At 44.0% G+C, this 22128-nt stretch overlaps 1 protein-coding gene across 2 annotated transcripts in view; it reads right to left on the reverse strand.

Moving 5' to 3' along the window:
• MAML2 (mastermind like transcriptional coactivator 2) overlaps positions 1 to 21811 on the reverse strand; it is a 374878-nt gene extending 353067 nt beyond the window's left edge. For both annotated transcript variants that reach the window (XM_047753835.1, XM_047753834.1), the window contains exon 1: positions 19864 to 21811. In XM_047753835.1, the coding sequence (XP_047609791.1) occupies positions 19864 to 20376 (513 nt within the window). In that variant the 5' untranslated portion in view covers positions 20377 to 21811. The remainder of the gene's footprint in view (positions 1 to 19863) is intronic.
• Positions 21812 to 22128: the final 317 nt, after the last annotated feature.

Raw genomic sequence — 22128 nt, forward strand, 5'->3', positions numbered from 1 at the left:
CCAAATTTCTCGACATCACTTTTTAAGGGTCCCCAGATATCAATGATCCATCCATGGATGTGCAGAGACATAAGAGTTTGGGAAATTATTCATGTTCTCCTAACAGGACCAGTAAAGTCTCTAGAAATCAGAGTGTGCAGGAAATATGTGTCTAGAAAGCTTTTATTCTAAATATAGACAATGTTAAGGCCATAAGCAATTTACTCAGTGTACTGTACTGCCTTTCTGTGAGCTCCTTCTGGTCAATCATGTAAACACGTGTAGCAACCATGATTCCCTCCACGCAAGTCTGATGGGCATATGTCAAAGTAAAATGACCGAGCAGTTCCATTTCTTCCTCCCCTCAAATTACCAATATGACTGGACCATCAAATTAAGCAACTAAATGCCAAATGTTCCTTTTTTTAGATTGCACACAGTTTTGAGTTAGATGAGTAGAAAAACAGTCCCAAAGACTGAGTTGTTTTTTTTTTTTATAACAACTTTTCAACAGTTAAACCTCTTTTGGTAAATATGAGTAAAGAAAATGAGCTCCCAGTCATAGCACATGTTTACAACTAAGTTGAAGGCTCTTAAAAATAGGGTGTTTGATGGTCCACTGCCAAAATACGAACTCTAGCAGCCTGGAGTGCAGAGCTAATAATAAAGAGTCAGTGTTACTATGAAAATCCCCGAGATGGAGCTCCAATTCAGCTTTATTCTTTTCACCAAGAAGTTCCCCACAATGACACAGAGATATAAACTTGGAGTTAGAAGTCAATGTGGGAGAGAAGGAAGGCTCAAAATGGTGGAAGGTCACTTAAAAACAAAGGAAAACATTGCAGGATGGGACTCTCAGACACTGCAAAAGAGGACCGAGAGTTCAGCTGCTACCAAAGGAGTGCTTGCCTTATGGAAAGAAGAAAATGTTTAGATAGATGACAAAATAGATAACAAAAGTCCAAGGTAAAGGAAGTACGCTAGGCATGAAGAAAGCTACATGTGCTTCTTGTTCAGATTCCTGAAGCTAGAATGAATGATACACAAAGAAAGAAAACATTCAGCTCACCTAGAACTGGCTGCTGTGCACAGAGTGAAGAATCATGCTACCCTGGCTTTCCTGGATTCTTCTTCCCACCACAAGCCTCAGCTTCAGGTTCTTTGATCCCTGGAATCCTTGAGAATCTGACAAAGCTATGGAACAGGTCCAACGTGGAAAATGTGTGCACGTCATCACTCAAAATTCTGCTTTCAATTCAGTAAGTTCACAAACTCAAAAGGTTACATCCTTTATCTTCTAGGGTCAAAGGAGGCTATTGATGAAATGAAAATAAGTGACCCCAGAACCACTCCATTCCTGGTGCCTAATGTGGGTTGAACATAATAGCTCAATACAAATTTGCTAAAAATGTTTTAAAAGCAACTATAGGGAGTTCCCATAATGGCTCAGTGGAAACAAATCTGACTAGCAACCATGGGGTTGCTGTGAGCTGTGGTGTCAGTCACAGACGTGGCTCAGATCCTATGTTGCCGTGGCTGTAGCATAGGCGGGCAGCTGTAGCTCTGATTTGACCCCTAGCCTGGGAACTTCCATATGCCATGGGTGTGGTCCCAAAAAGACCAAAAAAAAAGCAACTATAGCAGGATTTGATTCTCCCCAAAAAGTTCTGGTGATTTCACTTATGTTTAGAGCATTATTCGGAGTTCCCGTCCTGGCGCAGTGATTAACGAATCTGACTAGGAACCATGAGGTTGCGGGTTTGGTCCCTGCCCTTGCTCAGTGGGTTAACGATCTGGCGTTGCCATGAGCTGTGGTGTAGGTTGCAGATGGGGCTCGGATCCTGTGTTGCTGTGGCTCTGGTGTAGGCCGGCGGCTACAGCTCCGATTGGACCCCTAGCCTGGGAACCTCCATATGCCGCGGGAGCGGCCCAAGAAATAGCAAAAAGACAAAAAATTTTAAAAAATAGACCATTATTCACCCATTTCTACATTGTTTCTGTCTCTGCTTCTACTAAAAATGAAATTCCTTCAGAATAATGATCATGCGGAGTTCCATTGTGGCACCGTGGGTTAAGGACCCAGCATTGTCATTGCAGCAGCCAAAAAAAAGAAATACTGATTATGAGTAATGGTATCTCCAGAATCTCCACATCAGAGGGGCTTGAAGAGCAATTTGGTTGCAAGTCAGGGAGAGTAATCTGGTTGCAACCAGGAAGTAATCTGGTTGCAGCTGAGTTTCCTCTGCATCTTACAAAATACTGAAAAAAAAAAAAAAAAAAAAAAAGCCTCTGTCATTTTATCTGACCTCTCTGAGAGAGAGCAGAGGTTATAATGTCTTCAAGTAACTCATTTGTCTTCAAGACATTACAATGAACTTTGGTAAAACTAAGTTTATTCTTTAAATGGATCCAAGGCCTACTCACAGTATAATCTGCCCCTTGATACATTCTTACATGTAAAGTTAGCATTTCACCAAGAATCTATATTCAAGATCCTCCAGGTTTGGATTCCTGAATCTTGAAGAAGCCACTCCAATGACTTATCAGCCTTGCTGCCTTCTCTCTGCCCACAGTAGATATCAATAATGAACTACCATGGCCTGCTTTCCCACAGAGCTTAGATATTGCCTTAGAATCCTCAATACAGCCCACCAGGTGACAACTTCCAACCTTCCCTGGGATGCAAGTTGAAACATATTTGTCACTCACAGATCCTACATGTTCAAGCACTTTCTAACTCTTAAAAAATATGGGAATGGCAACTGTTTCAAAGAGTAATCTGTGACCTGTAGGCATTCATTCTGAATTCTCTCTGCACTTTGGAGGATGAGTTGGTCTTAATTGTTATTAACTTTCAAATGTCTTGCTGCACATGGCTTTCAAACTCAGGCTTGGCTCATTTGTGAGCTGCAGTCTGAGATTGCATGTGTAATTACCTTCTAGAGGTAGTCAGAAACCATGACTAGACACACAGACAGTGGCATCATCCACTCTGCTCAAACCCAACTCCACCATACCTGACTGAGTGACCTGGCAGATCTCACACCTCAACTTCCTCATCTGTCAAATGGAAATAAGATCACACCAACCCACTTGATCACGTGATTACGAGGAAACTTGGGTTGATACTCCAAAAACACTTAGAAGAGTACTTGACATATTAAACATTTAATCAATCTGATTAAAAAATATTGGACCAAAGGAATACCTCAAAGATCAGTGTTTCACAGCTGGTGCAGAGCACATTTAGCCATGGAAATATAAAGGGTTGAGGTCCTTTAAAAATGCATGCTCCCCACAGTTTAGTTCAACATTTACCAAATACTTGCTTATGTGATGTCTGACACTATTGTGACAATGGAAATACAAAGATAAATAAGGCACTTCTCCACCTTGAAGTAAAAATCTTAACAACTATGAAGCCCTATATTTTTTTCCAGGTAATGAGAAAACACCCACCATCAGCATGAAAAAATACATTCAATCTGGATCTGAATGCATTCAAAATCACTTTTCAGCAGAGTAGCAGGTCTCTCCCTTAAGCTCCATTTAAGATCTGATTCCAAAATAAGCAACAGCAAGGAGAAAAACTTAGACCAATCTTGGTTTCAGAGATGAATCTGCTTCTTTGATTCAGGATCAAGTTTCTTTTCATAACAACCTTGGAGCCCTCTCTCCCCAGACCTGCGGGTTGACTCACTAGACTCATAAGAAATAAAGGTAGCAAAGTGCAGGCTTTCATAAATTCAAAATGTTTTCTCACTTTGCCTTGTTTTCTTACAAATTAATGAATTTTTTAAAAATTTAAAATTAAAAAAAAAAAAAAACCACAAGACTGTCTTTTTCCAGCCTCCCTTTTCTAGATTTGATGTGCCCTGGGTGTCTGACATCCTCATTCCATTCATGATTTCCATTCTTTCTTGGAGAGTCATTGCTTCAAAATATGTGTGGGTGTGCTTCTGGGAGCTCAAGACACTCTATGTCCTCATCTTAGATGCAAATTCGGTGGTGTATTTGGGGCCCAGCTACTCCACTCTGTCAGCTGTGTGCCTTGCAGAACCCAGAGGTCAGGACAGTGGCTCAACACACTAGCAGAGTTAGCATAGGCCAATTCAAGCCTCTTACCAGTCTCTAAAATGAGTATAATAATACCCCAGAGAATAAACAGAGTTAACTTGTGTGTACACATTCGATAAACTGAAAATTTGCCATTCAAAAATAAGACATTAGTAGTATTTCTCAGCTGCTCTGTATAGTATAAAAAAGCTACACTCACCTTATTTACAACACGGGGTTTCTGTGTGGACAATAATGGTTGTATACCTGTAGGATGATGATATGATGACTATTGCAAACCAGTTACCACTTCTGCCTGCCTCCTGAGAGAGCCTGCTATGCCTCCACTTCCTTCTGGCCCAGGTGCTCATTTCCTGACCCTTTCTTTCCTGTTTCTATGGCTAAAGAGAGATGATATTCTTCTTTTCCTCAAAAGGAGCCTTTCAGCCATTCCTCTCTCATTCTCAAGCCTCAATGACTTCTAACAAAATGATCACAATAGCTTCAAGGAACAGAAGATGCTGACATGGCCACCCTCCTCCCTAGAAGCATCAGAACCAGCATCTTGCACAGACTAACCAAAGCAGCACACAGCCTGGACCACTGTGCAGGCAGCCGTCCAGGCTCAGAGCAGCACTGGCAAAGGAGACCATCTTCTAGCTCTGAAGGTAACCATTTGTTTAGGGTTATCATGTGTCACTTCTCAGAGTGTTTACTTCATTTTAATGAACCCAAATCATTCTCCAATCAGCCACCTTAAGGAACAAAGAACTGTACATTATTGTATCACTAGTTAAATTGATCTCATTCTTTCATTTGTTTGTTGACTCTCTGTTCGTGCACCCTTTCTCATTAAAATATAGACATCATCCAACAAGAACTTTGCCTCTCCTAGGTGGCCCAAAGGCCTGACACAGGATCCAGCATACAGCAAGGCACTCAACATATGTAACTTCTATGCCATTATCCTCCTCCTTGCACCAATATTTTCTATTCATGAGATATTGGGCTTTAGAATTTCAATCTGGAAACAATCTTTTTTTTTTTTTTTTAATAACCTGAGAGTCTGATTTCTAGGACTCCCTTTTTTTTTTTTTTTTGTCTTTTTAGGGCCATACCTGAGGCATATGGAAGTTCCCAAGCTAGGGGTCAAATCGGAGCTGTAGCTGCCGGCCTACACCACAGTCACAGCAACACCAGACCCAAGCTGCATCTGCGACCTACACCACAGCTCATGGCAATGCCAGATCCTTAACCCACTGAGCGGGGCCACAGATCACACCTGCATCCTCATGGATGCTAGTCAGATTTGTTTTCGCTAAGCCACGACAGGAATTCCAATCTGGGAACAATCTTAAAAGGTCATCATGCCCCTGTATGTTTCAAATGGTTGTAGCACATGGAGTCATGTTTTTAATCACACTAAGGCATATCCATATCTATAGATATCCACAATACATACATATATGCCTTAGTGTGATTAAAAACTACTGTTTTTATATATAACGTTATATATTTTAGTGTCATTAAAAACTTAGTGATATATAGTGAGTTCCTGTGTGGGTCAGTAGGTTCAGCATCCGACATTGCCACTGCCATGGCTCCAGTTGCCGCTGTGATATGGGTTTGATTCCTGACCTGGCAACTTCTGTATGCCTCACATGCAGCCAAAAAAGACCTCTTGATATATATCGACACAGATATAACACATATACATAACATACACATAATTAAACAGGACGTGGGGAACTTGGAGGCCCACCACATGTATCTCCGTCTCTCTTTCTTACATCCATCCCTGAAAAACTTGTGAGACATCTCTAGTTTAAAAGCCACTGATCTAGTCGTTCACTCAACGAATATTCATTGTGGGTCCAAAATGTTCCAGGAACTGCCAGGGGCTGGGGATGCGCGTGGTGAACAAGACTGACAAGGTCTCTGGTCTCATGGGGCTTATGTTCCAGTGGGGAAAGATAGGAAAGGCACAAATGAATGAGGAATCAACATAAACGCAGATGGTGATGGAAGTTATGAAGACAATAAAACCTCTACCAAGGGATAAGGTGACAGGGAAAGAGGAGAGAGGGACATCAAGCACGTGTGTCAACAAGAGTTAGGGGAGCCAGGGAGGGGTCTCCAAGGAGATGATACTGGAGCCAAATACTGGGTGTCAAGCATAATCCAGCCAAGCAAAATGCTGAGCAATCCAAACCTTTGGGGTTGCTGATGGGGACTCCAAAAAGCAAAGGAGGACTGACTGGCCCCAAGGCCGCCCTTTTAGTTACCGGTAAAGCGTGGACCAGAATAGAGGTCTTCTGTCCCTCCACACTGACCAGTGGGATACAACATTCTCTTTCCTACTCTCTGCAATTTAGCAGACTCCTGTCTTCCTGAGCAATCTCCTTAAAAACTGTCTTCCCCATCATCCTCTTTAATGCATCACCTTACTTCTATTTTCTCTGTAAATCACCCATATAATCAATTTGTATCTCTATATACTAATAATAGTACACTATATATACTAAAAAAATAACCATGGTAAATTGTGTGCATGGGTGTGCATGTAATTTTCTAAGCAAAAATAAAACCCAATCTATTGGAAAAGAAATGCAACTAGACTTCCTTTATCATAGTGTTTTTAAAAAGAAAAGCCATGGTTCATAGCATAACATCAAGCATTTCCACCTAAAAAAAAAAAAATCTCAGAAGAAAAGCTACAGACTTCATAAGTTACTAGGAAAAATGCCACCATCCTTCTGGCTCTGAGCCAACGGACAATGAAGCTGAGTGTGTCTACCCTTTGAAACAAAATAAACGACAACTACCACCAAATGCCCTTTTGGGCTTCCTGCTAGTTATATCTTGTTTTGTGAAAGAAAATGCCCTGGGCTGGCCTGGAGCCTCAGATCCACAGACTCCCAAGATTCTAGGAGTCGTGAAGATGCAATTTGAAGAGCTGTGTCCTAACAAAATCAAGAGATAGGGAGGGAGGGGAGTGTGCTATCAAAGAAATTCTCTAGATTGAATATTTGGTCGGGTAAATTTTCCTTTGTTGGTTTGGAGCAGATCCTGTGCATTTCTCTTTTCCAGTTCTAGTAAATCCTTAAACAGATCTGAGTTTTAAGGGCTTAGGGCTGCCCTTGGGAAATAGGTGATTATACTCTCTGTTTAGAGTTTTAGTGATAAGGGGCAGAGGAGAGGCTGTGGGTTGAATCCTCCTTCTCCAGGCCAATTTCTCAGTGACTCTCTTTTGCAGTTCCCCTTTAAAGCAGAAACATGTTTAAAAAATGAAGTGGTGACAATATAAAATCCCATCCCTTCATTTGCATGTTTCAATTGTTTTATATACATACAAACGAGAGACAAACAGATGGAGAGCACGATGGATATAGCTAAAACACCAGTCAATTCCAGAGGAAGGAAGGCTCTGTGAGAATATTTTCCTTTTCGTTTTACATTTTATATTCCATGTAATTATTTCACAGGGGGATTAGATTGGAAAACTTCTTTACCCACAGAAATGCTGCCAAATGTAGTTGGGAGGACCTAGGGGGAAAAAAAATCAGTGCTTCCCCCCCAAAGTAAACGCAATAAATCAAACTCTACAACAGTGTTTCTCATACTGGAACCCTTAAACCCCATCCAAAAGGGTCAGATATGGAGAGATTTTGTTCATTACCTCTAGGAAGGATGCTAAGCAGTTAATAAGGCTGTGCATTTGCCCTCTGCCACAGCCCTTTTCCCGAGATTACTTCAGACCCTCTTACTAGTGCTTCCTTCAAAAAAAACAAAATAAAACATTCTCACCCTTGTCATCTCTCCTTCTTTCTACTCTTCCTAACAGATATATTTTCAACCTTCAATATATATTGACTATTGAATATATATTGAAGGTTGAAAAACAAAAGTAACATATCAGGGAACTTACTCCAAGTGTATCAGTGCAAACAGGACTTCAGAGGTGAGCCAACCACAGACCAAGCGCCCCTCCCTCACTCTCCTTCCAAGACGGAAAGTAACTACCAGGGAAGTAAAAGGACTTGACTAAATTGCTACTAGCTGGTGGCAGTGGGAGCACTGGGACCTTCAACACCCAATTCTGCAGCCACTACTTTCTATGATCACTAAGAAGATAAGTAGTATAATATAGTTATCATTATATCACTGTCTTTGCTTACTATTTGTTGCAAAGTGTAAGATGGGAAAAAATGAGGCCCTTAGAGTCATTTGCTAGCAAAAACAAAAATAGCGATCAACATACGGAGAAACTCTGCTCTTCAAGACAGAATCTGCTTATGTCCCACCTGGATGCCACACTGGCTAGGAGAGTCTTCTGTGACCTAGGAGATCAAAGGCAATTACATTGCCCATATATATTTGCTAGCTGTTTGACCCTCCCAAGGGCAGCATAGCAGTACAAGGGGAGTGACATCTTTATGAGGTTAACCCTTTTCTATTTTAAGGGTAGACTATCGAAGGCAGATGTGTTCCCTGGAGCAGAACGAGAATGCTGGAAATTCGGGAGTTAGGAGGAAGGACACCACCAGGCCCTCAACCAGGAGCGACAAAATAAATTGCTGTTCAGAGGAAGAGTGAGCTAGCAAAACCTACAAGAATGTTGATGCCCCATGAAGTGAATTATAATACAGAGAGAAGGAACAAAAGACAAAGCAATGTCTGTTAAGGGTACCACGTGCCAGACAACACCCTAGGTCCTTTGATGTTATTATCTCATATAGTACATAAGCATAAAATGTCTTCAAAGATGTTATGTAACCAGTCCTTGGGGTAACACACCCGAAGAGGCAGGACTGTCTTCTGTGCTAAGGTTTTCTGGCTCTGTTTCAGTCAACCTCTGCTAAGTTACAAACCACCCCCAAAACTTAGGCACTTAAAACAATTCTGCAATATTTCCCATGGTCCTCTGGGTTGACTAGGCAGTTCCTCTGCTGACTTCATGTGGGCTCACTCACTCGTTTGGCTGCACTGAGTTGGAAGACTGGTTCGTCCAAGGTGGCCTCACTCTCGTGTTGGCAGTTGGTGCTGATTGAAGGCAGGAGCACCTTGGTTCTCAGCCTGTCACTCATCCTATAGCTGGCTAGACCAGCTTCAATATATGTTGGTCTCAGTGTCCCAAGAAGACTTTTTAAAAAACCATTTTATTAAGATATGATTGACATAAAAGAGCTCTATGTATTTAACGTACACAACTCAATGAGTTTGGGGATAAATACATACCCAGGAAACCATCACCACCATCAAGGCCAAAAACATATCCATCACGTCACCAAGTTTTCTCCTGCCCTGCCCTCATTGTTTTTATTTACTTACTTACTTGTTTGCTTGTTTAATGGAAAGAACACTTAAGACTTACCCTTAACAGATTTTAAGTCTAAGAGAGCTTCTCAAAGCCCATCCTCAGAAGTAGCACAACACCATTTCTGTCACAGACTCTTGGTTAAAACAAGTCACAGGACTCTTCAAGGTTCAAGGGGAGAAAGAGCATCCATTTTTCAATTCGAGGAGTAGTAAAGTCACATTGCAAAGGGGCAAGTGGGCTTGACAGAATCATGGTGATCATTTAAAAAACAACTTACCCTAGGCTCTAGACTCCATGTTCCTTCTGCGATCAAGATTTAAGATAGAATATATATGTATGACTGAGTCGATTTGCTATACAGCAGAAATTGACACAACATTGTAAACCAACTATACTCTCGTATTTTTTTTAAAAAAAAAAAAACCTTTAAAATAAGTCCTGCATTGCCCTTAACTGTTCTTTTCATAGATTAATTGAAAGGACTACATTTTATAACCTGGGATTGGTGTCAGAAAACTTGGGTTCTAGTTCTACCTCTACTGCTATGGGAACTCAAAATATTTTCTTTTAAATGGGCTTTAATATTTTTTCACCTATGAGAAAGGGGTTTGGTCTGTTTTCTCCCTAAGGGCTCATAAGATGTACAAATTGATAGAATAATGTCTATTTTTAGATCAATACCAACTAGCTCTCTTGGGGATGGGAAGAATGGAGAGGTGAGAGGGCTAAATGAGATGGCTATTTTGCCTACCACTCCCTTTCATTGCCTTGGGTTCAAAATTTGGGATGCCGTGAGCCAAGGAAACTCATTCCCGTGGGCAGCTGAAATCCTCTATCATCTGGGTGCTGCTCTGACCATTTCCACGTATTATATGCCAAGCCAAGCTGGCCTGGGTCCTCCCACACTCTACTGAGTATGAGAGTACAAGTCCTTGCTTTAAGGGACCTGTTAGAAAAGGCAATTCCCATGCAACACACACCCATGCCAGGGAAGCAAAAAGCAGAGGTAAGGAGGCTCCCAAGCTGGTCTCTTCCTGAGGGAGCTCAGATCTCTCTCAGAAAGATATAGTTGCCTGGTCTATGGAAGATCAGGTTCCCAAGGAGAAAACTAATGTTTAATTTAGCACAAAGACAGCTCAGAATCTCTCTCCCGGGGACTAAACCTGCAAACAGATCCACATGCAAAGAATATAAGTGAGAAAAGGAAGCTCTCTTTGGGGCAATGGCTACAGGACTTGGGTGCAAACTTTTCTGAACTATAGCCTCTGCCCGGGGTTTCTGTCAGGAGGACCGCTGCTCTTTCGTGTTTACGCAGGTGTCTGTACTTTGCTCTTTTTCCACACTTCTCTGAGACAACCAAAGGGGATCATACCAGCAGCACATACTTTTTGCTGTCTGAAATTACATGGTGCAGTGTGGCCATTAAATGTGCAAGCCTTAGCAGTTTAGCACGTATTGGCCCACTTAGGTGGACAACAGCAACATCAAAAAATTAGTTTCTCAGCTGCTTAGCCAGAGAATGTTTTCAGTTTTACATAATTTAGACTCCAGAGACTTCCAGAAATGAGCAGTGTACACTGAAGTATGGCGATTGTCATTCCAAAGACACAGTACAGTACACATTGTATTCAATTAAGCCTCTTCTTTGCACCCCGGTTACCATGACTCTAAGAGATTATACTGTGTATTCAACAAACCCCTGGTAAGTTATTAGCTGCTGAAGCAAACTTTTGCCTTAAGTACATTTTCTGGGAAAAAGAAAGAAAGAAAGAAAAAGACATGTAATTAAACTTTCTGTTCAAATCCTTCAGAGCTACCTGAAAAGAAGCCTGTTGCACGGTGAGAAATTCAAGGAGTTGGGCTTCACATGGATGAGAGTTATTAACGCGCTGGAAAAACTCACCACATTTTTGACAAAGGAGAACTTTTAAAACAATGATGTTAATGATTCCATGTTAATGAACCTGCCATGACTCAGGAAGCAAAAACACAGTTAAAGACGATATAAAGTGAAACAAGCCCAACACAAGTTTGAGCCTACCTTTCTTAATGTTTTCCTTCAAGGGAGGAAGGAGGTGACAGTTTAAATGATGGGGAATAAAGAAACTAACAAAAAAGTTTTGACTACATTCTTTGATTTGAGTTAGGAGCTATCAATCTGTCCTGGTCCAAACATCATCCTCCAAGAATAAGACTATTCTCCTTCTGATTCCATCACTTCTTAGTAGAAACATGGTGCTTTTGAGGAAGAAGTATTATCACAGAAACTTGCTTTCATGTTTCTTATGGAAAGTCTGACTTGAGGAGGTACTGAGCAAAAAAGAGACTCCAAGCTAAGAACCACATCAAGGCTTAAAATTTTCAACATGCTCTGGGTAAGGGTTGGGAAGAGGGCAAATTCGTGTCACCTGCAGCAGGTGAAGGGACTCCAGCTAGGGACCTGGCTTTCAAAAGCATACCTTTCAGTCTCCTCAGCAGGGAAAGGCTAACTCTTTGTGAATCTGCGACCAGATTCACTTAAGAATTATTTATCAGTCTGAGTTTACAGTTCAGTTGAATTGGTAAATTTGGGCTATTCAGTTCTAATTATTCCAAATTCTCAATATAAGTATGTCTACTGAAATTTCTCCTGAAGTCTAAATTTCTCATTTCCCCATACAGCCCACACCTCACACTCCCCAGGCGACTAAATGGAAACCCAGCCTCTATACTAGAAGTAAGGAGTCAAATAAACACTCACCCTAGAAACATTCTAGATTAAGATTCCTAGAATCCCAGGAAGGGAACAGCTATTAATTGATCTTGTTGTGAAGAAAGATACTATTTACTCTGCTGCACAGAAATCTAAATCTATTCCAAATGGCATCTCCAAAACAAACTATTTAGGGAAACTGGAAAATATGGTATACGTCACTAACCATTTTAAATAAATATTTAAAGAGAAAAGCTAAGGCTCTTCCACAAAATATGCCTGACACCCTCTGGAGACAGAATCTTGAGCTGGAAAAACCATGACTCTGACTTGGGTATGTCACTTCTCACACTAATAATGACAGCTAGAATTTACTGAGCCTCTGCTAGGTGCCAGGAAGTTACCTCATTTACTCAACAACCCGAGGCATTCAGTTGTATCATTCCATTTTTCAGGTAAGGAAACTGAGGTTGAAGAGTTTAATTAACTTAACCAAGAAGATACAGTAGTAAGTGGTAGAGCTGTGATTTGAAACTGAGGAATCTCACATAGGCTCTTAAGTGGGACACTGCCTTGCCTCTTAGGCAAACTTTCACACCTCTCTTTCCAACTGCACCCCCACCCCTCTCAGACTGTAAATTCTAAGAAGGGAAAAGGCTATGTCAAATGGCTTGTCATGGATACATTCATTCTCATGGCATAGAATAGCTGCACAATGATTTTGTTTATTGAATTAAGGGATAATTTCCCCAAACTCTAAAAAGCACCCATGTCCACAATCTTGATATGAAATTTCAGAACCTAGAGTTTCCATCGTGGCTCAGCGGTTAACGAACCCGACTAGCATCCATGAGGTTTCGGGTTCGATCCCTGGCCTTGCTCAGTGGGTTAAGGATCCGGCGTTGCCGTGAGCTGTGGTGTAGGTCACAGATGTGGCTCAGATCCCGAGTTGCTGTGGCTGTGGTGTAGGCCTGCGGCTACAGCTCCGATTGGACCCCTATCCTGGGAACTTCCATATGCCACAGGTGCAGCCCTAAAAAGGCAAAAGACAAAAAATAAATTTCAGAACCTTTACTAAAACCGTGAAGACTCAAGGAGAGCGCAGTGCATGTAAAATACTATTATTTGCCCATTTCATAGCCATCCCTTTGGCAATTGGTTGTGGCAGGGCCCGACGACTCTCTAGCCTTCCTGAAGCCTGATGGAGAATACGTAAACTCTCTCCAGAGAAACAGAACAGCTCTAATGCTTTCATACCTGTCCCTTAGATATGTGTAGCAAAGGGTTGGAGCTGGCAGCCATAGGTGGAGAGTCCACTAGCCACAGTCAGTATCCCAGCATCCTGCCTGGAATCAGGGAGGGAAGGAGTTGTTGGCCTTTCCCCTCAGCCATTTACTCCATGGGGAGCCTTTCCTGTGCCCTGTGAACATGGACCAAGTCAGGGAAACTGGTATCTGACTGACCTTGGGGCAAGTAAAAGATCTGTAATACACCTGCAATTAAAGAGCCAAGGAGAAAGTCAATAAATCTCAAAGATCATCTGGAATCACAGTTTCTCATAAATTTCTGCTCACCATTTTTTGTTTTTCATGAAAAGACCCTTTCCGAGGTAGTAAACAAGCAAACTCATTTGTTGGGAAGATCAATTTACACATCAAGAGAATACCCTTTTACCCACAGGGCAATTCTGATTTGCACTGGAAGGCCCAGCCAGCCGAGAGGAGAGGTATGTAGTCGGTTCTGCTTCTTTTAGTTTCTCTTCTGTGTTGAGCTAGCATGCTTTTAAAACCATCTCCTTTCGATGCCAAAGGCCATGTCATGCTGTATATAACTCACAGTGAATGGGAGAAGTGTGTAAATAGCGAGGCATTAAGCAGCTCAAGGGACTTGAGGATAGGTAATACAGAACACTTAGGCAGTGCGCAATGAGAAGAGGCTGCTGGAGGGAAATGTAATACTTGTCTTCAAGTATATGAAGGATTATTATTGCTTCATAGACGCTGACTCCTCTGAGCCTTCTCTGCTCTACCATTTCCCAGGGCTTCAGATATAGTCCTGTCAAAGCTCCAGACCCTCCAGGAAGTCGATCAACCTCACCTGGGCCCCTCATTGCTCACACCCAAGCACAGTGTCAGCCAGGCTCCGTCCCCCAAAACCCAAGGTTCACCGACACCTGGACTCAGCTACCCCAGTCCGATTTCCACATTCTCTCCCCTCCTTCAGGCCTGCAGGTGACCTACATTCTCCAGAAAGCACTGCCTGGCCTGGGTTTGACTCTTTCTTACCAACTATCAACAGCACTCAAGTTTTGAGCACCTACTAGGTATCAGCCCCGCGGCTGACTGTTTGGTTAAAGAATATTAACTTTATTTTACAGATGAAGATACTGATGCCTCCAAAGAAAACGATTAGTTCCCCAAGCTCATACAGCTAGTAGGTGTGAAGTAGGGGTCAAACACAGGTCAAACTGGTAAGTCTACGCATGAAATTCTTCCACTTACTAAATCGCTAAGCCTCAGTTTCCTTATTTGGAAAATAGCCAAATGTTGCTTACTCATCTTTTTTTTTTTTTCCTCCCTCTAAGCATTACCTAAAATAAATAATAAACTTGTCCTGACATTCTCGGGCTCAATAAATATTTATTCCTCTCTCCCTCTGATTTTCTCTATCAGTTTTGGTCCAGTCTACCTCGTTAGCACTCTTGCTGTTACTATATCAACGTGGTCTCGACTTGCCAACTAGACGATAAGAAAGGGCTATGTCTCTAGCTGTGTTTATCTCTATTTTCCCACAGAACCTGTTAAAAGTGTGGGAAAGTTATCATGAAAATGCAGAAAAAAGGATTGAGAATTATTTTCATTAAACATGATCCTGCCTACAACCATACAAAAGAGCCTGAATTAAAGCTCAAGAAAGCAGTAGAATCCACTCAGAATGGTTTAGCTGCCATGCATAGCAGACTTGCATAGGGTTTGGTTTTTTTGTTTGTTTGTTTTCAAATTTCCTTCTAGGCTTTTTGAAATTAAATAGCAGTGCTAAAAACAAACACACACAACAAAAACAGGTAATCAGGGCTACTCCTTCAGTCCCATTTAATTGTTACGTCTAAGAACATTTGAAAACCCATGTTTGTCTTGGTACTTAACAAAAGGTTTACCGGCACAAGGGAGCCACAGGGTATTAAAAACTTTAAGGTTTAGAAAAATTTGATAAACACCACCTAGCAATGACATTATTTCAAAGAAAGCAGACACCATCTATAAACAAGCATTTGCCCCAAACAAGCAAGACATCTTAGTTGACGTAATAACATTGCTTTGCCGTCAAAACAAGCTTTCTGTCCATTTTTGATAAAGGATTGTACCAACTTCTCTCTCCACTTGAACTCTTTTGCCTTTGTGAGATCTTATAATTATATTTACTGGAAAGAAGCAGTAGAATGGTCCTGTGTAGATAAGAACTCTCCCTTTATTACTTTGTTCTGGAAAACAGAACAAAAATAGGTCAGTTCTTAAGAAAATGATGGCTGCATATATAAATAATGTAAACACTCCTATCACTATCTCAGGGAGGATATTTATCACACAGACAGCTTCAGACACTCAGATCTGACCAATGAATTGTTTCTGTTCTCAGCCACCCCCACCACACCCCCCGTTCAGCCCTCAAATTTTGAATTGTCAATTGGAAACTTGATTATTATCAGTTAAAAATAACCAGGGAACTCTGGCAATGATTTAACTTGTTTGACTTTCTTAAGCTAACAATTAACATTTTAGACTATTGTTGACAAAATATTTAACTTTCCCATGCCATTTGTGCAAACTACTTTTCTAATATTCCTGACACACTCCAGCAGACACACCTCTCCAAAGCTGCTCAGGTCCAGGCAGGGGCCTGTAAAACACCCTAAATGCTTTCACAACGTTGCACATTTTAACTCGGATTTCCTGGGACCTTCAGAAACACCTAAGTACACTGATATCTCAGCCTTATCTTGACAGCATTGAATTTGAAATTACCAATCCCTCTACTTACCATAAAAGCTATTTCACCATTTAAAACAGACAACTGAAAGCTTAAGTATACTTTTAATCCCTGGACAAACTGGTAGTAGGATTCGTTGTTTAGTAGTTTATTATTAGTAATACTAGTAATAATGCCATGCATTTCTGCAGTGCTTAATTTTTTTTTTTTCCAAAGCCTATTAAGAAACACACATTTATTTGCTTTTCACATCTCAGGCCGCATTATTGTTCTGCTTTACAGATGACTGCTAAGTAACTTGTCCTAGGTCACCCAGCTGGTTAGGGATCAAGCAGGCACAGAACCGAGAGTGCAGACTCCTTGTCTGATCTGTTTTCTTTCCTCCACACTACATTAGAGAAAAGATAATCTCTGAAGCCAAAGATGACTTGGAACCACTTATCTATCCATCCTAGCAACACAGTCTAAGCAACAGAAAAAGAGCTTGTCTCAGGCAAAAGGGAAAGATTAATAATGCACCACGGAAGTTCTAAACCCTTCTGTTCCACGGACCAGCAATTATTCAGTTTCACAGTTCATTCAAAGATTCAAACATACTTCACCAGAAAATGATTTAGTGCCTAAAGCCTGCTCCAAGTGGTTAGAAATGCAGATTTGCTTAAAGCCTTACAATCCAGGCCCTGTGAAAAGCCCCGTTCCTGCCGTCTCTGCAGTAATGGGGCTTCCCCGAACTTGTACTTGAGCTAAATGAAGAAACTGGCTGAGTAAGGGCTGCAGACTTAGGCTCTCAATGTGGACAGAATTAGAACTGGCTTGGAGGTTATTCTTGTATTGTTCTTGAAGCTTAGGCTATTGAAAATCTCAGACATTATTAGCTTTCTTGCAGTATCACACCCCTCAAAGTCAAAGCTATCCCACAGAACAGTTCTCCTTCCACACTCATTCACACATTACTGATGTAAGGCATTGTACTAGCAGGTATGCAGGACACAGAGCTTTCATCTGAGGGCACAGTGCAAATTCGATTTTAGATGATCAATATTCCCTGCCTTTCTCGAACGGACATTTATGGCCACTTACGGCATACGAATTAAGTATGAAGGGGATACCTTCCACAAACCCACCCAAAGATAAATCTGGTGATGGACACAGTATTAAGAAAGAATTCTGACACCCATTCTGCTCAAAGGCCGCTTTAAATGGATGGTGTTTCTGCACATAAGAGGAGCCCAAGCAAAGTGAGAGGGCTTAGTGAATCAGTCGTGCAAACGCCCAGGCCTCCCTCTGGACACAATGTTATCAGGTTAATACAGTACTCACAGCACCATCTCTGAGTACCTCACTGAGCAACAAAGCGCTGGACTGAGAAGCTAAAATGGAAAAGGGAATTTCCAATAACCAGAAGGGGGCGGGGGTGGATCAACCCTTGCAATGGCACACATTTGCAAGGAAAAGCCACCATTTGAAATAAACTGGACTTTTTACTCCGAACTGGCACTGCCCCGCTCCTTGTCACCTGCCCCCTGCTGCGTTCCAGGAGGGAGCTCCTCCGAGGGGATGTTTCAGGAGATGGTTGGGAGTTAGGAGAGAGAAAACGGATTCCCTGTTAGAACAGGAGTGAAAGGGCAGCCACCTCTGGCTTCTGCAGAAGTAAGCCTCCGGTCAGGAAAGGCCAGGGACTGTGCTCTCACTTCCTCCCGGCGTGGCTATAGCCATCGTAAAGTTACAATAACCACTGAAGTTGGTTTCATTTCGCATCCCAACACCCCCAAGGAAAAGAGGCAGCCTCGTGTTACTTCCAAGTGGGAGAAAAGCAAAAACCCAAAGAACAAGGCCAGAAGCAGACGCCACCTTCCTTGCAGAGGCAGGAGTGTGAAGGCCACAGCCAGGCTTGGCACCCTGGACACAGATCTGTCTTCTCCACTGAGAAGGGCTGGGCGCCTGGTTCCCTGTATCACCCCCAGAAACACTTACCAGGAGACTGCGAGGCACACAAAGCCGTATTATTGGGAGACTTGCAGACAAATTATAAATTTACTGGGGACAATCAAGGCATTTAGATGCTCTTGGCTGCAGATGCCAGTGACACACACACATACAAACCTCATTCTTCTCTCCATTCGACTAATTCTTTACCCCCCACTCCCTCCTCACCTCAGCATCTCTCTTTCACAAAACAAACTCCCATTGCTGTTCCAGGGAAGTCCAGGGAGAGGCGGGGATAGAGCAGGTGGTAGGGCAGGGAAAGGAAATTAGGCCTTGAAGCACTAAAATAACCCCACGGGCTAATTGTATCCAAGGATGAAAGAGCAAACATTGTGCAGTTTAACTGTTAGCAGTTATTTAACTGTTAGCAGTTATTTTTCACTTGGAGCTGCTGCCAGGAAGTTGCAGTTCTAGGTACCCCAAGCATCATGTGTGTGTGGTGGAAGAGAAGAGCACCAATCTAGCCCCTAGAGTGTCTGGCCCCTTCACCACCACAGACCCAGGCCAGGGAAAGGAGGAGCCACAAAGAAGCATCCTAGTGGTCTGGCTGGAGGGTGTCCTCTTCCCAGAGCTTTTTCTCCAGCTCCCTCGGAGGAGGAATTTGACCCAATGCCTTCCTTTCCTTTGGGCTTTTTGAGAACGTTTAGGCTTGCATGGCCATTTCCTGTTGCTGACTTTCATTAGAGCTGCCTTGGGCAAACTGAAGCTGTGCTGTGAGGGGACACAGGACTTCCGAAGGCCTGCAGAACTCAGAAATGGAAGAAGCTTGCAGGGCTGCAGGGCTCCACCTTCCATGGGCTCAGCAGCTTTGGGGGGAAAGCTGGCACACAGCAAGCAGTCACCTGACCAGGACTGGCACCAAGAACCAATGATTCAAGGGCTACTCCCTCTGGGACAGGGTGTGTCTGTGCGTCTGAGGAAGAACTTCCAGCCAGAAACCTAATCACAACTTTCAGGTTTGAGGTCCTGTCACCAGGAGTGGCTGAAGACAAGGTACTTTCTAGGATGATGGCATGGAAATAGCCGCTCTGCACCTGCCCACTTTAATGAAGGCGGGAATCAGCACCACCTGATTGGAGCGCCTGTGGAAAGAAGCTAGATGAGGACAGTGGGGGAGTAGACAGTAAACCAGGGAAGAGGCCTCTTAAGAACGTTCCCTCATCAGTCTTTGGGATATTTCCCCAAATTCTGGTTCGTTTATTTTTTGGCCGCCCCCACGGCATGCAGAAGTTCCTGGACCAGGGATTGAACCCGTGCCACAGCAGTGACAGTGCTGGATCCTTAACCCACTGAGCCACCGGGGAGCTCCCCAAATTTTTGTTTTTGAGTGAGAGGACACTCTGGGAACTTGCTCTGTGAGCGGTGACAATGTCTGTTCTCTTAACCCAAAGAGAACGGGCCACTTCAGAGAGAGAGGGGGAAAGTGGGACAAGAAAGAAAAGTCTTAGATAAGGGCAGCTGGACTGCTCAATGCTTTCAGGCTAAGGATGGCTGCTTGGGCTCCTTGGGACAAGGCCTTCCTTCCTCAGCGGCTCCAATCTTGCCGCTTGTAGTCAACTCTTCTACAAGCTGTGGATCCCAGAGAGCTTCTGGAAAACCCAAGTTTCTTACCACTTAAGGATGCTCTACAAGCGGAGGAAAACCCATGAATGAGCACCAGCTGAACTTGACAAGTAAGAGGAACAACACCACACAAACCAGACACCCAACGGCCTCTGAGGTAGTCAGGTGACATCTTGGCCCTCTGCACTGCCATCCATGCTACCTCAGGCCAGGGCCAGCTCCATCTTCACCCAAGGCCATACGACCACAGCCAGAATCAGGAGAAAACCAGGTGCCTTACCGCAATCAGGGCCGAGTTCCTCTGGTCCCCAGGGGTGGAAGCTGATGGCTGCTGCTCCCCGTCGATCCCACCACCGCCACCATTATTGCTACTGTTCAGCAGGTGCTGCTGGTGGTGATGGTGATAGTCTGGCGGCGGCGGTGGGGCCGCTGTCGCTGCCGCTTGGGAGGCTGTAGGAGGGGCAGCAGGTGGCGGTGGAGGGGCTGTAGTGGTGGCCGCAGTGGTAGTGGCCTTGGTATGTTTGCCAGCCTTCCTCGCCCCCTGGCCGTGCTGGACAAGGCTCAGGAGCTGCAAGGTGCTCTCTCTTTCCCGGTCTGAGCTCTCAGCTCTACCCCGCTCGTAGCGTCCTTCACAGCTCAGGTGGTGCTGGCGGCAGACGGCGATCCGAGCCCGAAGGCGCTCCACTATGGCACTGTGCACCCTCGGGGTGACCGAGCCCCCTCCAAGGAGCCCCGCCCCAGGGGCCCCCCCTAGCCCTCCTGTGGGGGCCTGCGGGGGCGCTGTGTCCCCCATCTTACTGGACACAATGATTGCTGCCTCTGGGATGGTGAGGGGGAAGGAGGCAATGGCTGGTTATTGCAGGCAAATCTGCTTTTGACAATGTGCGCGCTCAGTGTTCAGGGCCACATGAATAGAGGTCTTCAGAGGTTTGGAGGGGGGACGTGGAGAAGGTATGGGGGAGGGGAGTTAGTAAAAAGAGGGTGAGGAGAAAGAATGGAAACCAATGGCAGAGGCTAAGTGGGACACAAACCCTGATCAACTTACTCTAATTGCACTTGACAGCTCTGGAGAAGTTGGCCAGAGTTAGTGGGGGCTTTCCCCCCACCAAGCTGACAAGAGCCACTAGGTACTTTGTAAACACAAGATGGGGGGGGGGCGAGGTTAGAGCAAGAATTCAGGGATGGTCAAGAGAGAGACAGAAACAGACAGCAAAGGGAAATGAGAGAGGTGTTAATAGAGAGCTGGACCCCCCCCCTCACCTAGTTGTTTCCGAAGATTCTTTATGGGGTTGTTTCTGCAGAGAAACACATTTCTACCATGGTCTATGTAACCCACAGCATTTACTTTTCCTCAGGTTTTTTTTTTTTTTTTAAAGTGCTGTTTCAGACGCTTTTTGAAGTCAATGCTCAAAACGTACAAAAATCAAGAGAGACTGTCTTTTGGTTTTTAATTTTTCCTCCCTTTCCCTTCGCTCCGGTGTTTTCTCCTCTTGGGGGGGGGGTACTGTAGGACGTTGTCTTCTCCCCAAAGAGGGAGACGGCTTTTCAATTGTTAATGTCAGTAATTGGACTTTTGGACCATGCTTTTTTCTTCAGCTAATCCAATCACCGGTAAAAAATCCTCATTCCCTCTAAGGTTTCCCAGCCTTAAATGAAAGCAGTCTGAAGTCACTAGCCACTGAGAAGAGATCCTTCAACACATTTTTTTTTTCCTTTCCCGCTTACGTTTCTATTCCTCACCCCCGGCTCGATTCTAATACAGTATCAAGAGAGACAAACTCTTCCGAGAGTAATTTACAAACGATGGTCAAACTTACAAACTTCCAGCAAATTGCACCGAGTCATGTCCAGCCACTTTTCTGTCCACTTTTGTACATTCCATCCCCGGCCAGTGGATCTGAGGGTCTGGACTCTCAATAAGCAATGTGGTTCTACCTCTTGGATTGCTCCGCTTTAGAGATGGAAAAGAAAGTAGCTGGTCTTTTCCTTTCTCTTTCCCGTCTGTTGTTCGCCGCTTGGCTGACACTGGCTCCGCTGCCCGGAGTCACGGCGATACACAGGCTTTCATTGTGCTCCGATAGGAGAGGGAGAGAAAGAGAGTGAGACAGAGGGAGAAAGAGAGAGCCAGCGAGCTGCAGAGGGGGGTGGGGGGGCGGAGGGCGGGGGGAGAGCTGGCCCGAGGCTCCCTGGTGGAAGGCGGGTGCCACTGCACTGGCGAGCCAGGCGGCCGGCGCCGGGGAAAGGGGAACGCAGAGGGCCTCCCAGCGGCTGAAGAGGTGAATCCCAAAGCCTGCGCATCTCCGCGGCGCGCGCAGCTCGGCCTCCGACTGGGCTCGGGGGTGGGGGAGGGGGGGAAGGCTGGGGAAATTCCCCAGCCTCTACCCGACGACTTCACGAGCTCGAAACGTTGAAGAAATTCCCGCCCAGGGAATGTATTTTCCCATGCAGACCTCCGTTCTCCCCGCCCTTGCCCCCGAGGATGTCATTTTCATTTTTCAATATGTTGTCGATGACACCCCTGAGCACCTTAGCGAGAGTTGGGTGA

Source organism: Phacochoerus africanus, chromosome 11 (genome assembly GCF_016906955.1).
Source record: "Phacochoerus africanus isolate WHEZ1 chromosome 11, ROS_Pafr_v1, whole genome shotgun sequence".
NCBI classification, from domain to species: Eukaryota; Metazoa; Chordata; class Mammalia; order Artiodactyla; family Suidae; genus Phacochoerus; species Phacochoerus africanus.